The 16,951-nt window shown below is 39.1% G+C and overlaps 1 protein-coding gene across 6 annotated transcripts in view; it reads left to right on the top strand.

Moving 5' to 3' along the window:
* The window catches only part of LOC117251034 (partitioning defective 3 homolog B-like), a 266,671-nt gene that overhangs the window by 14,766 nt on the left and 234,954 nt on the right, over window positions 1-16,951 (top strand). For all 6 annotated transcript variants that reach the window (XM_033616998.2, XM_078174376.1, XM_033617001.2 and 3 more), the window contains exon 2: window positions 3,045-3,146. In XM_033616998.2, coding sequence (XP_033472889.1) covers window positions 3,045-3,146 — 102 coding nt within the window. The remainder of the gene's footprint in view (window positions 1-3,044; window positions 3,147-16,951) is intronic.

The raw sequence follows: 16,951 nt of genomic DNA, 5'->3' as shown, positions 1-16,951 counted from the left end.
AGTAAGCAAACACATCCATGTTGTAAGTTATATATCAGCTGGCACCAGGTGTCAGTGAAGAATGACTAGACTCAAAATCAAACATTGTATGTTTTTCTCATGTAATGCAAAAAGAGGCGGACCATATGTTGGTGCACTTATTCATGAAGTCTGGTAAATGCCATTGTTTTTACTATAGAAAAGGTATATCCCCAAGGCACCAACACATACTACATACTGTTAGCCTTACTACACTCACTAATGTCTAGTTTTTACCAAACGACTTTAGCCCTGACTTTAAATCTCAGAAGCCTCAGATCAGAGGCAAATTGGCATTGGCTTGGCTCTTACAAATTGGAGCTCGAATTGGAGCTTGAAGACAAATGTCAGTCTTATCCCAGATATCTAGCAGGCTTAATAACTGGACCTGGACCTGAGTGCAAGACACAGGTTGATGAGAAACCTGGGGAGGGGGTCACCTTTAACATTATAGTCCGTACTGTTTGGGCTGCATTTGCAACACAGACCTAAGTTGTTGTCGCACCCTGAGGAAACAGGCTATAAAAATTAAAGACATGTGGAAACAAACTATACTGTGAACACGTATACCTACAAAAATCCAGCGTCGTGCATGGTATTATGTTATTTCAAATGTAGTTTGGAGACCAGACGTACAGATGTAAGATTTGTAGTGTGTGTCCCCCTGTTGCTGGTCAGTTATGTTGTATAAAAAACCACAGTGACTTCAAGGCTCCTGATTACGAGACAGTAAGTTGTGTGGTGAGAGTCTGCTAACTTTTAAAGTTGTGTAGTGTTAACCTAGATTAAGTGCATTTAAAATGTTATTTGTTATATATGCTCTTTTTTGTTATTTCCAATCTATTAGGAGTTGGAGGGATAACTGAGACAGACACAACATATTTACAAATCAGAACCATTATGCAGTAAATGCAGCAAAACGTGACTTTTGATAAGTATCTTTTAACTTAAAGCATTAGTCAGTGAAAGAAGTTATTTCAGAACATTTCTGAATAAGCATAATGTAATAAGTATGTTTTCTTCAGTGTACAGTCACCTGGGAATATGAATTGTGTATTTGTTAATTCAGAATAAGCTGTTCATATCTACATACTGTAGGGAGCGGGTCCTTGTCTATGGAGATTGCCATGTAGCTCTGCCATGTTTCTACAGTAGCCCGGAATGGACAAACCAAACACTGACTCTAGATAGGGCCATTTGTGTTTTCACGAAGGCCCCTGTCATTAGCAGCAGTAGTAGTTTACGTGAAACTGCATTATTTAGTTTTTGTTACTGGTTTAAATGACTGGCTCTGTTTGTTTTGGAGAGGAAGAAACCTCTGCAGATAATTTGGCTCATGGTAAAAACCTAATCAACCTTATCAGAGAAGAAGGGTGAGCATGCATTAGCCATTGCAAGGCCAGTGGCCCGTCTCCGATCTGCCAAACACCATAGGAAAAACACTAATTTGTAGTGTGAAACTGCTTTATTTAGCATTTTTACCGGTTTAAATCACCCAGTCAGTTTGTTTTGGAAAAGATCAGAAATGAGGTAAGCACACATTAAGTTATCAGAGAAAATTGGTGAGCACATATTGCAGGTGCTTGTCTAGCAGGCCATCTGCAACTGGCCAGACAGGGCAGAAGAAACACTGATTTGTAACAAAAAACAGCTTAATTTAATGTTTTTACCAGGTGTGTTTGTTTTTGAGAGGAGGAGATGTCTGCGGATAATTCGACTCCTGGTAAAAATATGTCCTGAACGATGAACATGGAATGAATTCTATCCAGGAGAAGTTTCAGCTGGCTACAATCTACAGTCCTTACTGCTAGATGCCACCGAATCCCCCTAAATCTTACACACTGGACCTTTAAGTTACATGTCTGGAGCTCCTTTAAGACATTAAAATTTTTATAGCCAGGTGGCTCTAAACTTTTGGACCTGGTTGTTAAAATTAAATGGCATTTCCTCTGCTGGTTTGTTGATTTGTATTTAAAAACAGATCAAAAAGAAGTCTTACCTCAAACCAGATCTTTTTTATGAATGTACAAAGAAACACATTTATACGATCTTATCATTTAGGAAGTATAAATAAGTAAGTAATTGGAAAGAGCTTAGTGTAGCAATAGAGACTTGGAGTGATATCCAGGGACACAGAGCACCTTGCTCTATCTTACCCTCTCCCTGATGGGAGTTTTTGAAAAGCATTGACAGGAGCCTGACCCTGAAAGAGTGATTTAATGGAGCAGCACCCTGTATGTTTTGAGTCATACCTTTCCTTGGGCTGTTTGTGGTTTTGTATGTGCGTGTGCGCTTGTGGGGTGTATGTGTGTTGTCTCAATATGTTGTTCAACAACCAGCTCTATGTAGTCAGCTGTCTGGTGCAGTGTCGATGTCATTAATCACAGACCCAACACAGCGGAGAAAGCGAGTGAGGAGGGACAGAGAAAGGGCCAGGCTGGAGTTGTAATCTGTACAAGGCACCTAGGGAAAGATGTGGAAGATGTAAGGAGGAAAGAAACAAAGAAGAGGGCAGAAATGGCAGCAGTGGGGAGGGGAAGTTGAACAGAACAGAGGTATATAAATGAGCAGAGGGAAGGAGGTGGTGACCAGAAATGGAGGTCTTTCTCCATATTATTTTTGATGATGCTTCAATGTTTTATATCCTCGTCGAATATCTTGTTTTCACAGGAGGTAAAACACATTGAGAAAGTATGATGCTGTACAATTGTATCTGGAGTTTAATGTTCATGATAGCATCTTAAAAGTGAATAGACAAAGTCAAGTTGGTGAGGAGAGTTTCAGGGCTATAATTCCTGATAGACAAAGTGTTGCACACTCATGATCATTTTTAATCATTTTACAATGAATGTTTTCATCATTTTTATGATATAGTTATGGCTTAATTTAATTAGATAGTGATAGGCATAGCACTTGCCACCCTTGAACGTGCATATAGTATAAGTAAAACAAAGTTCGTGGTCAGCAGGTCTCAGAGTTATTCACACATTAATTTTTTGATTTACACGTTGTGTCCTGTGTTATAGGAGGGAGACTTCCTGGTTCGGACTCACCATGTTGAATACTGTGACGGGGGGATTTTGGATCCTGATGATATCCTCAGTGACCTGGTAGAAGACAAGGACAAGGTAAGAACCTCTTCTTAGAATGTAACGTTTTGTGTTTGCAAATGTGCCACAATGGCCTAAAACATTTCCACTGGGAGAAACTTTCTTCAGTTTCAGAAATGATGCCAATTCAAAAACACATATGCAAATCCAATACAAATACATTTCACACAAGTATATAATATTATAACATACAAAGGCTAAATTTAAAAAAGAAAACATATCTTTTTGTATCGCCTCTTTATTTCAAACACACTGGTCTCTCTCAGCTCCAAAATCAAGCTGAAGCTGGAGTACATTTCTCTTAATGAAAATGTTTTGGGTCATGTAGCGTGTTTTCCCTTGTCAGCCTCTGAGATAAAGTAATTAAAGAAATTGGTGAGATAGTTTTACTCATTTAATTTTAGTTTCTGTAATATAAAAAAAAAGACATTGTAAACAATGAGTTAAGTGCTTTTATGTAAATTTAAGGTGACCACAAACAGCTATGGAGCATTTATATTCTTACTTAATACCTGTGAAGTGAAACTAACACATGTGAGTTAGACTTAAATAGCCTCTAATTAATATACCGTGTTTCCTTATTGACCAGCAGTAAGCAGATTACACAGACATGCACGTGACTAACCACACATCCAGCCAGACACGTCACAAAGAAGAGAAACAAGTGTCAGACAGCTGTTGTTCTGTACAAAGAGCTACAAAATCAGTGTTTAAGTCAGCCGTGATGCATATAATCCTTTTGATTTATACGTATTAATTAGTCACATAACGCTGTGTGTGTGTGCACAGGGCATATGTGCCTATATGAATGTTTGAGCAGGTATCAGTGCCTTGTATTTTGTGTGTGCGGATGATGTGTGTGTGCTCACACTCGAGAGTATTGAGCTTCAGTGGCCTATAAGCCACTCCCTTGGATAGAATATTGCCTCACAAGCAAAATTCAAAGGGAAAAAGGTTTTAACTTGCCTTCAGCATTAGCCTGTGTCATTAGCAATTCACTTTTGGAGACTTTGCAAACTCAATCCATATATCCCGTTTTTCTTAGTCCCCCCCCCCCCCCCCGAGGAATCTGTCATTTTTCATTTTCCCCTTTGGAAAGTCTATTTTTTTTCATACTGTCACATATACTCCAACATTATAAGAATGTGATAAATGGCTTAGATTAAGGGCTTTTTGAACCATGGCATAGGACTTTAAATGAATCTGGAACCTTCTCTCGGTGGCTCTGTGCATTAAAACAGTATCAACATGTTTTAATGAGCCTGTGTCCTGTGGTGAATTTTTCATTTAGGTCACAGCTTAAAAAAACTTTAAGAACCTACTGGCTAGAAAATGTAACGCACAGTATATTTCCCTGTCCTCGGCTCATACTGTATGCCTTTAAGGATGTATAAATACTGCAGGATTTGTTGGAGAATCTCTGAACTAATTAAGAACAAAGTTGCATTAGTTGGCAATTTCTCTGGGGGCTGTGAGAACCTTTGGGAAGAACTGAAGCGATCTCTCTCTAAACAGGACTCTAGTCTCTGTTCATGTCAAAATGATCATTCTTATGGTTCAAACCTGGATTTTTTGATCTTGTGACTGAGATAATATTGTTTGCATGAGTATAGCTACATAAAAAAAATGGTTATGATCTTTTGTTTTGAGCAATGTTTTTGCCTTAACAAGATTAACACAGACCTGCTGTTGGAGTGTGACTAATGAGAACTATCTTAACCGTAAAGAATTAAAATTCCCATGACATTTCTAAGACATTCTTGAAGCCTGGATGAGTTTTCCTGATGAGCTCTAATGTTTCTGTGTGTGTGTGTGTGTGTGTGTGTGTGTGTGTGTGTGTGTGTGTGTGGGGTGGGGTGGGGGGGGGGGGGGGGGGTGGGGGGGCGGGCGTTACATGACATGACATACTAAGCCACAGCCCAGGGGCCATATGACTCAGTGACAGAAGCAATAACAGAGTCAGGAGACCAGCAACTGACCTAGGGGATTACTATTATGAGAGCCTGTTGCCATGGTGTTGTAGAGAGTCAGAGAGCAGCATGCACTGGTGTTGCTGTTGGCTATCTGTCACTACCCCTGTGCTACGTATTTTTGCAATGGCTCAAAAAAAGTACTGTCCGTGGAATCTACACCTCTTTATGCTAACAATCTTACAATGTAAATCTCCATATTTTAAAGATTTGAAATAACAGTCGAGCGATATACCACTACACTTGTCAGAGATGACAGAAAATAATTGTGATTTATCAGTGAAATCTCACTTTACCACTCACTGTGTCACCATATAGTGAATCATTGCTTGGATACAGCCCAAATGTACTTTTTTAGGGGCTTTCAGGGCAGTTTGGCCACAGTTGTCACAAAGACAGATGCCCCATCTTCCAGGAGGTGGTGGTTTCTGCTGTTTTTATGGAGGTGAGGTGTTTCAGAAATGTCAGCCAAGTAGCTAGTTATATGGCTGGCACATCTTTATATTATGTTGATGTGAGGTCAGTGTGACATGTTGGTGTCATGTGTGAATGGCAAGCAAGCAAGCAAGGCGGCAAGCTTACGAAGGTGGACTAAAAAATATATTCATGTCACTTTAAACACGCCACAAGTCTGAACATAATGCTGTTAGATTAACATAAAGTTTGCACAGAGGAAGATCACTGTCTAAGATTGCAAAAAGGGCATTATCTCAATCTTCATCTCAAATGCATTAGTGTTGTCACAACACTGACATTTCTAACTATAACATAATACCTTGAAAAATACTGATATTCAGTACCATTTTCAATACCATGGGGAAAATTTACATTAAGTGCATTATATTTAGATTTTTTTTAAAGATAACTATAATAAGGCTATAATATGACAATGATGACTTTTCTTCCTTTTTCATACAGCAGAATGACTGTAGTAAACATTAATAATATGAGAGAGTGAAAAACAAGGCTTGTATGGTGTACCAATACTGTGATAATGAGTACTGAAACTGTTTCAAGTATTGAGAATCAATATGTATTGATAAATCTATGTTTTTGACAGCTGCACAAAGACAATAATCAAGTTCAATAAACTAGGTGACATTGAAATAGAGCCAGTGTAGTAGTATGACAGGCATGGACGTTTCCAGTTGCCTCTCTTTCAGCTTCACTAAATTTGTGCTACGTTTATGCTCTTAATATTTACTTTGCAAGTCTTCGTTGTTGGCTTTGGATGGTGGTGGCATATGGCTGCGAGTCGCTCATTGGTATGAGGAAATTCACTGTTTAGAAGCAGCTGCAGTGCAGCGCTGCCTTGTTGGGAATGAGCAACCATTTGGCCGTCTTGTTTGGGTGGGTTGTGCGGACAGTTAAATCATTCCACAATCAGAAACCATGGATTACAAGAACCATCCAGAAACATGGGCAGTTATAAAGCAGCAACCAGCAGTGTAAGAAGATGCAAAAAAGGACTAAATTACAGTGCACAATTTAAAGGAGCTGATGGGATCATTGGATAATGGACCTTGTATAATTCCATGTGACAAATAAATGATTGATTAATTGACTGTAAAGTTGTGGAGGAGATTTCTTTTTATATCATATCAGTGTGCTAAACTGATTTTCCTCTCCACTAGGTTGGAAGAGGTTAGAAATAAAGGTGGATATCAAGAATCACTTTGCTGATTCGAATCACAATCAAATTCGGACTTTCTGCAGTCTGGTAATATGCTATGTTGCTAGGAGGTCACTGTTTACCAGATAAAGATTGTTTCAGTAACAGTCTAGGATTCACAGCTGAGTTGACCACAGTGCTTTTAGACCCCAGTGATGGGAGCTTCACAGCTAAAAACTCAGTTGACTTTGAGTCTTTGTTGAGGAGGCACTGAGTTAATGAGTTGATGTCAAAGCAGGAGCAGTATATCCATCTGGCTAGAAGTAAAATGAGTAAATACACACTGGATCATTTGAATGGTGGGTCTAATGTTGAAGCTGGTTTAGTAGGTTTTTGTGTTGATTATGGAGTTATAATACCTGGAAATAAATGTGTGAGTGTGTGTCAGTGAGTGCTCTTTAGAGATACACAATTCATTGCATTTTTGTCTCCGCTATGTCCTGAACTCTCTGGCCTCATGTCCACTCAAAAAGGGTCGTAATGCTATTTGTTAATTTTCCGTGAATGCAGTCAAACTGCACAAAACATACCTTTGCAGCACAGAAATCAAGTGTAAAACCACATGCATACTATAAAATACACACTTCAATACTGGGATCAAATAAAGTGCCACACACTAATTCCCCAAAACACACATACTGTATGGTGAAACACACAAACACACACACACACACACACACACACACACACACACACACACACACACAAAAGTAAAGCATACAGAATCATACCCAGCAATACACACTTCTTCTGAGCACTAGAGATTGCATATGAAATGAAAGTGTGAAATATTCATTGGATTCTGAAGCGAGGCTCTCATAGTATTACTGAGCTGAGATGAATAAATGGCTCCTAATCCCAGATGAGTGTTTTACTGTAGGCAGACTCAGACTGCCTGGCTTTAGGTTTATAGCCACAAAGAAAACAGAGAAGATTTTTGAGGTCTGCTGAAGACAGAGGTCAAAAATACAGTTTCAAAAATCCATGACTGAAATAGACCCAAGTGATGCATTTTAGAGGGAGAGCTCAAATTTATGAGTGTTTGAAGTGATATTTATGTACCAACTGTGAGGAAATATGGCTGTCTGCTCTTTGAATTGAGGATATTTATCTTTATATGTCAGTATACCTTGGATATAGGGGTGGGCAATATATTGAATATAGTCTACTCGATGTATCACAGCTTGTTTCACGTGGGATGTATAAAATGACCATATCATGAACATCCAGTGAAAATGGTCATGTTGTTTTAAGCCACTTGCATGAGTGTCGCTTTTACGTTTCAGTTTCCCTGTGGCTCTTTCACAGACACACACACAAAGGAAGACTCACAAACATGATATGTCACACACACTAACCAACCCATCTAGATTACTTTTTTCTGAGTGATACTGAGAGTAGGTGAGGTGTGTTTTTCATATGCAGGACTCCGGACTGTTACTATTTAGTCGCATTTTTGTGACCATGGAGCACCATTGTGACTTGCAAATATCTTTAATATACAGACTGGAGAGGTGTTAGTGTGTTTCCAGCTCATGGTGAAAAAATCAACAAGTTTAACTGCGCTGCGATAACAGTTTACCTTAATGAGATTAACAATAGTGTGAGCAGAGGAAATGTGTCTTTGTACATGCAGGGCTTCAGACTGCGACTGTTTCATCACAGTTTGCAACCATGGAGCACCAGTGCAACTTGTAAAAAATGTGAACTGGATAGCTGTAAGTCTGTTTTCAGCTTACAGTGAATAAATCCTCATGTTAAAAGGAGCAGTGGCCACAGTTTAATTTTGTGCTAACAGCTAACATCTGACTGCTAACAAGAAGCTTCAAGTTCACAGCAGAAACATCAAAACTAACAGATCGAGACTAAATCAAAACGAAAGCACTAGTCGTTCCACTGGTGGCATATGTTTTGATTGTGGTGGCCCGCTACAAATAAATGAGTGTGTGGGAAACCATGATCTCTGTGTGTCCAGAACAGGGACAACTTGTCTGGGACCTGTTTAGCTTTGCTTAGTTTAGCTCAAACACTGAAAGCAGAGGGAAACTGATAGCCCAGGCCTGTCAAAGGTACGTTGAGGTGCTGCAGTTATTTCCCCCAACAAACCAACACTAGGTGGTTATTAACAAAGCAACAGGAGATGGCAAATAAAGTTATCCATTACAATAATACAAACTAGCACCTCTGAGAGAAGGTCTTGTTCAATAGCCTGACCCTTAACATAACCCCACTCCCACCTCAAAGACAGATGATGAACTATAGTGGGTGAATGTCAGTACTATTTCTGTGCATGTGCTGTGCAAGTTTACCTTTAGACCACCACCCACCCCCCCACCTTTTTTCTCCATTACCCTAATGTCTCCCTTGCATGTTGTTTTTCAAGCCCACTCACAGCTTTATGCCAAAGAAAATGAAAAGTAAGCAGGAAGTATGGACTCTCATCAGCATTTTCTATGTAGCTGGAAGTGTGATTCCTAATGTATTTTTCCCATCTTGTAGGTATTACAGAAACAGCCTTACAGAGACCAGGGTTTGTTTGAAAGGTTTGCTGGTAATGGAGAGAGAGAGGGGGAAACACTGTTCCCTTGTATGTTATTGATGTTTGTTCTGGGACATTAATAACACATACTCTTGATCAAACGCATACAAATACACACAGCATGTATCCCTTCGCACACATCAGTGTTAAACATAAATATTATTTTTCAAGCATGCACACACATGATCACACACAGTAAGCAGCCATTTACAGTGCCTTTCTGTTTTTTTTTTTGTTTACTGATACCCACAACACATTCTTTGAGTCAATTAGTAGGCAGAATATGCATTTGTGTGTTGCTTTGCAAACACAGTAGGCTTTATATTACTGACCAGTTTACAGGAGACTAATGAAAAACCTACAGTTGGTCTTTACACACTACAAAACAGCTCCCATTGAACTATTTAACACTTAAAAATTATTGTATAATGCTATTTGGGAATCCACTATGGATAGACTATTTGAACACAAGCTAGCCTGGAAGTAGGGCAGCTCTCTATAAACAGAGCTTTAATCATGGGTAATTGTGCCAATCATTATTTATACTATTGACAGTATGACACATGCACAAAACCTGGCGAATGGTTTGATTATATTGCATCCTCATTCAGATAGATAACCTTCAGAAGGACTTCCTGTTCGTTCTGCTTTTAGCAAAATTATTATATTCATGAGTGAATATACTTTGCTTTCCTCAAAGGCATTTTTCTATTGCCCCCTTTCCACAATATCAATATTCATGACGGAGGATTCACTTTTTGCTATGGTTACAAATGGATGTACAGTTACCCTGCTTGGTGTGGTCATTACCTTGGAAACTTTATTGTATCCTACTCCTGATCTACACTAGTATAACCTTGTAAAAGATTAGTTTATTAATTTAATAGCATAGAAACCTGTGTGAACATAAGAAGAAAGAAGGGCTTTTGAGACCTCCAGTGTTTCTGGGGTTGTCCAGTGAGCACCTCAGAAAGTTCAGTTAGTTCCATAAAGCAACAGAAGTGACCAGTGTTTACCACACATAGAATATACTTAGGCAGGCGTTCCAGGTATATGAACAACCGTCGAAGTATATTTGGTGTAAATTGTGGCATTTTTTATTTCAATGTTTTTTTTTTTGTTTTTTTTAATCAGGTCAGAAAGAATGTTGCCATTCGTAAATGATTAACTCCTGGACAATCTCCACTACTGCTCTATCTGTTCGTTTTGCTACCTAGGCCGAGGTGGAAGCTCCTCGAGGCATTGGTGTTGTGTCAGCCTGTTCCCTCATTGAATTGTGTTTCCCTCTTGTGAAAGTGATGCTTTCTGTAATGCCCCCCTATGTGGTTGGATCAGATTTAGGAAGGAGGAAACATATTTTCAGGGCAAAAGTCCGTGACAAACCTGCTCGCAATCTGCAGTGATAGTTTCCGTGTCTGCTCTGTTAGATCCGCAAGTGAATCTGCCAAGAAAACACTGATAATCTGTGATAAACAATACAAAGGATATATACATATGACATATATGATCTAATTATGATTTATGCTAAAATATGCATTTAGTGCTTGAATACCCTTTTGATTTTTCTGCCCTTCTCCCTGCTGTTCTCCTGGAGTTTCAGTTCCCCGATTTTTACCCCCCGTGATGAAACTCATCCATCCACTGTACATTAGAAATAGCCTAGTATCGCTGCTGTGTGTGATTGTGTTTTTGAATAATGTAGGCTTATCATTCCACAGAGATGAAAAAGAACATGATTAGAAATAAGCATAACAATGTAATGTGTATGAAATTAATATAAATATTTAATAAATCAAAATATTATGTTAAAGGTCACATGAATTTGCTGTTTGTCTCACGCAGTAGACCGTTTTTGTGCTGGCAGGAAACGGTGACCCTGTCACTGACTACCACCACAAATATCTTTTAGACCTGTGGGAAACACTGTAGTGTACTTTTCTGGAAAACTGTTTGTAAATTGCCTTGTTAATCCTGTTAAAATGCACTTTGAATTGATCAAACTTGAAGCATGTCTGGCGATTATACTGTCTGGCTGGCCGATGAGACGAAACAATCTTAAACAGTCTGACTTGGAGACATTAAGATGGACAGTTGGTGGACTCAAGCCAACTCAGCGGGGAGTACATTGTATTTGTGTGTGTGTGTGTGTGTGTGTGTGTGTGTGTGTGTGCGTGCGTGTGTATTTGCACCCACGGGTGTATGTGTTGGTTTCCAGTCAGCCAAAACCATTTGCCGGAGAAGACAATCAGGCCAACAGTTCATCTCTAAGCTTCATTAATATTTAAATAATGCTCTCATTTTGTCTCCCTTTTGAACTCTCTTTTTGTCTGATTTCCTCTCTGTTTTTTCTTTTCTGTTGATGTTGCCATCTCATTGGGGCGGGGTTCGGGGATGGAGGGTGTAGTAGCAAGAGTAGGAGCAGGTGAGGGACAGACAGACAGACTGCTGTTCATACAGACATGTGTCTGCAGTGTTAGTATAGTAACAGTGAATATAAAATGTCTTTAAAATGTGCAAGAGAGATCAACTTTAGACTTTAAAAGAGGATATGATATACTTTATATTCTTAAAAGAGGTTAAGATGAACCTGAACATGTGTCAGGCTGTAGTGTGAAGCTGGTGCAACCAACTGTAAATTCATCCCAGGCTGAGGAAGTGTTTGAGTTGAGAGGAAGTAAAACATTACCTGCATGTAGCCTTTGTTTGGCTCTCAGTGAAGCTTACTTCAGTTTCTCTTCTGCTTGTGCTCTCCCATTTGAATGTCTTACTCTAGCCCACATCAAAGGTCAGAGATGGGCCAAAACTTACCAGTTGTCTGTGTCTGAATGTTTACTCTTTTTTTATTTATTATTTTAAAAACGAACTCTAATCCTACTTTAAATTATTTAACAGCCAGTTAAACCTCAACAATTAAAATACTTAAAGGTCACTACATTATCAGAATCATCGACAAAGTAACCAAATCTCTGATAATGAGGAAGTTATTCTGAGCAGGTTCTCTTTTTTCAGCAGGCCCTTCCCTCCCTTTCATGCTCTCTAATTCTACAGTTTTCCATTACCATGATAATGCAAAAGTCTGTATCAGTGGTTAACAACACAAGCTGCTGCTGCTGCTAAACAGATGCAGCTCTGTAAAACTTGCTAATTTATTTCTGTCTAAGCAGTGCCTTTGTAACTTATAGCACACACGCGCATTAATGCTATATTTGCCAGACGTGATAGTTCTTGATACAAATGAATCAATTAAGGGCTTACAAAAATGTTCATTTACTAAGTGCGAGTGAGAAATGATAATGTCACGCTGCTGCACAATTTATTTAGACGTGCACCTACGCAGATACACATATACACACATGCAAAAGTAATTTGGCCAGTCTAATGTGTGTTGCATCATTTACAGATTGATTGCACTCATCACTGATTGTGTGAACTCGTAATAGCATCTACATTGGAGCTGGAATATAATAAACGTTCATCATCACTGATCATTTGAGTTTAACTTTTTTTAATGGCAATTAACTGTGGGGCTAATAGCTCTGTTTGGATCAAAACACATTTTTTAAACTTCAAATAGCATTTATTTTTTGTTTGTAAAGTATTATTGCAAATTAATTTAAGATTTTGTGTGCTAGCCTCTTGTCATATGTTTGTATGCTGATGTATGTTTGTAGCCTGTAGCTAGGGTAAGTAGAGGTCAGGTGTGATATTGGGAACCCCAGACACCTCTAGAGGTCATGTAAATGCATTATTAAAAAGGAAATGACCACAATTTTCATTGAACTTCTCAGTAATGGTAAAATACACACAAGTTATTAAAAGAGTGATGAGATAGGTGAGCATAAAATTAGGATGCAGCTTCTGGAGATGAATGGATAGGTGGAATGAGTACTAGCAAGCATGGATGGCTGAGGCGATGGAGATTAGGCAAAGGAAGAAACACAAATAAGGGGAAATCACAATTAGGGAAGGGGTGGAATGATGTTTATAAAGGGACAGTTCACCCCAGAAATAAAGATTCTGGTACTGCATTGCCTATTTTTCACCTCAGATGTTTTCTGAAATTTATTTTTGTGAACCATTTAGCTTTGAATGAGAAAGTTGGTGTGGTCGGTGGGGCTGTGCTTGGCACTTTAGTTGATTGTGTCCAACATGGCCGCTGGCTCACAAGCTTTCTCATTTTACAACTAAATAGTACACTAAAATATGTCTGAAAACATCTGAGACAAAAAATAGGCAATGCAGTAACAGAATCTTAATTAACTTTTGCGGTTCACAAGCTGGAATCAACATGATTGACAGCTGCCTTAGAGACCTCTGAACTCGAATTGTTTTTTTTTGGTACACTACGCTCAATTCTAATGAATGCTAATAGAGGCAGTAGGAGGAGGATGAGGGCCATATGTTTTTCTAGACTGTCTGTCACCATGTACTTTTTCCAGAATACAGTGACAGTTTCAGGAAATATGACACAAAGGCCTTTTCACAAAAGTTACCAACCGTAGCTTTAATGAAGTCCCCCTTGGCTGATCTGTAACAATAGCTAGCTCAGTGGTGCTAGTGACCCCTTCAGCGCAGTGATATGGTCGGTGGGTGTAGTTCAGTAGAAACAAAATAGGTCCAACATAAACTGCTCACATCAGAGCCTGTGGATTATCTCAAGTAACTGGGTCATGATTTCTGCGAACAGACATAGTCGTTGACTTTTTTAAGTGAGGTTCGCTCTACTTCCGTTATATAAAAGGGCAGGCAGAAATCTTTACAGCTGTTATTGGCAGCTCACACCAAAACAATCTAAACTGATAAAAAGCACTACAGATAAGTGAAAACAATGTATTTCTGATTTTGGGGAGTAAGTTTATGATACAAAAAGCTTGTACTGCATGAACATTTTTAACTAAGTATTACTAGCTCTTGCATTGCCTGAATGTGTAGAAAATGTGAAGTTATGGCATGGGCTGGATCCTCACCCCTCCATCTACAAATGATCTAAGCTTGCTCTCTAGCTTTCCAACCTTTCCAAGTGGCTCCTTCTCTTGCTGTTTCCTCCTTCACCTCCACCTCCTCCTCCTCCTCAACCAGCACTCCTACTACTGGACATGTCTCTTCTCATTTCTCTTTCCTTCCCTCTCTCTCTTTCCATCTTTTTTCCATCCCATTCTTACCAGCTTAGCTCCATCATTTCGAGAAGCAAAACACCAGCCAGTCAGAATGAGGCAATTATGACCCTGTTGGAAGGGTTATTATGCATAATGCCCCATAATTCTCCTCCACAGTTTTTATCATGAATGTCATATACATTAAGTCTGTGCTGTGTATATACGTGCTGAAAGAAACCTCCTAGTACTGTGTGAAGAAAATCAGCCTCGGCCTTGGTTTCTAAAATCACACACACACACACACACACACACACACACACGCACACACACACACACACACACACACGCATGCACATAAAGCTGTGTTTAAAGCATTTACTAGTAAAAATGATGCAGTTGTAATGTGATTATTTATTGCTGCTTATTCTGGTGTGACAAGATAATGAAGACAATAGACAGCAGACAGACAGACAGGCCATATATGATTGGATTCTTATGCACAGCATGCTGTGTAAGTTTCGCATTTGTGCATTTAGTTTGTTGATGATAATGTCCTTATAGCATTTTGTGCACGTGTGCCTGTGTTGCTGGTTAACATGTCGACATTAATGAACCATGACCCAGATCAAAACAATGAGACTTGAAAGGTATTAGAAAAACATGCAGACATATTGAGAAGCAGCAATTTGTGTGGGTGGCCTCTGACACAGTCCGCATTTAATCACGACATTTTAATCCCAGGCAATTTACTAAAAACCTGGTTTTTAAGCCAGGCAGACAGGCATCCAACAAATCTCATTGTTCACCTTCAATCTATGTGTTGAGCTTAGTAATCATATTAGCATTGTGTTAAATATTAAGAAATGCTGATTTTTTTTTTTTTTAATTGTGGTTTTGCCAGTATCATTCTGCTGACGCTGGCTTTCTGAGTGGTAACTGTTGTGCAACCTGTAATTCAAGTTTTATTATGGGGTCAATATTCCATTTCAATTTACTAGTCCAATAACAGGCTTTTTATTATTTATTTATTTAGCCATACGTTTTATTTAGATCGATTTTAGAGGGCTTGAGCAGTATTATTTCTACATTGACGTGAAACCTTGTGCCTTTTGATATTAATAAAACAAGTAGTTGGCATTTGGCATTTAGGCTTCACACTCTGACTGTAGACTGCTCTCTGTGCCCTTCTGTGTGCATGTCTTCATACCACTGAGAGTTTATCCCTCACCTGAGTTTTGTCTTTGAGTGGCTGCTCTGTTATCTCTAGCTCCCAGGGTTGACTGGGCTTGACCCCAGACTCGGTCCATCGAATGAAAAGCTTTTCTATTCAAGAAGTGTGTATTTTGGCCTGCACCTTTACTTTGCTATGATTTTAGATTATAGGTTAGATTATCTTAACGAATGAAAAAACACGTCAATCACCTGCAGATTCCAATATGTCTGATAGTGGTGCTTGTGTTTGTGTCAGACCTGGCATCTGAAGAGCCTGAAACTGAATTCATATGTAAAATTCAGATGGATTAAAAGAAAAGGTAACTTTCGTTTAGGCACGCTACTTTTCCTTAAATGTATTAACCATGGTTGTCTTACATTTAGTTAGGTTTTTATAAACTTTCAACATAAATTGAATGTAACTGGACCTTTTGAAATTAATAAAGATACAATGAAAATACACCGTCATAACATAATCTCCTTTCTAGGCTATTTTTCCAGCTTTTCCTAATCGTATTTATCAATAGATCTTTCAGAGCAGCTGAGTTCAGACATATTTTCCTTTTAAAGTGTGATGTCAGCTTGCAAAGGTTAAGTGAATGAGCAGGAAGGACAAACATACACACTCATGTGTTTCTCACATATGCCCACACACACACACACACACACACACACACACAGTATAGTCATGTAATACAAACAGCATTCTAGCCACCTTTGCCCTCTCAGCCCTCCATATGAAGTGGCAAACTGCTGAGAATAATATTGACCTTCCACTAAAGAAAGCAGTGCTGCTTATTGCATTCACACATCACACTGGTTTCTTTTACTGGCTATCTTTGTATGTAGGTGTGTGCGGGGGATGGATGTGTGTGTGTGTGTGTGTGTGCACATGCACAACTTAAGGAGAGGTGGGATATATGTTCCACTGCTGTGTGTCTTGGGGTGTAGCTTTGGGAGCAGTGGAATTGGTGGGTCTGTGGATTGTTATTTACGTGTCCACAACACAAGTCATTGAAAGCAATTACATTATGTGTGTGTGTGTGTGTGTGTGTGTGTGTGTGTGTGTGTGTGTGTGTGTGTCTGTGGTGGTTTGACTCACACTATCATGTATGGATGTGTGTAGTTACTCTTTCTAGTCCTTCAAAAGGGTACATGAGCCATAAAGTCTTCTGACTGTCCGTTGTACGTTTGACTCATGTACTCTCACTTTCTTTATGTAGCCTGACATTTTTCATTATACAGTAATCATATGTGTTAGTTTCATTGATGGGTTGTCCTGTGTCTGTGAGTGTGTGTGTGTGTGTGTGTGTGTGTGAGCAGGTGAATCTGGG

Source organism: Epinephelus lanceolatus, chromosome 14 (genome assembly GCF_041903045.1).
Source record: "Epinephelus lanceolatus isolate andai-2023 chromosome 14, ASM4190304v1, whole genome shotgun sequence".
Lineage (NCBI taxonomy): Eukaryota > Metazoa > Chordata > Actinopteri > Perciformes > Serranidae > Epinephelus > Epinephelus lanceolatus.
This window is presented reverse-complemented; position numbering and strand designations above follow the sequence as displayed.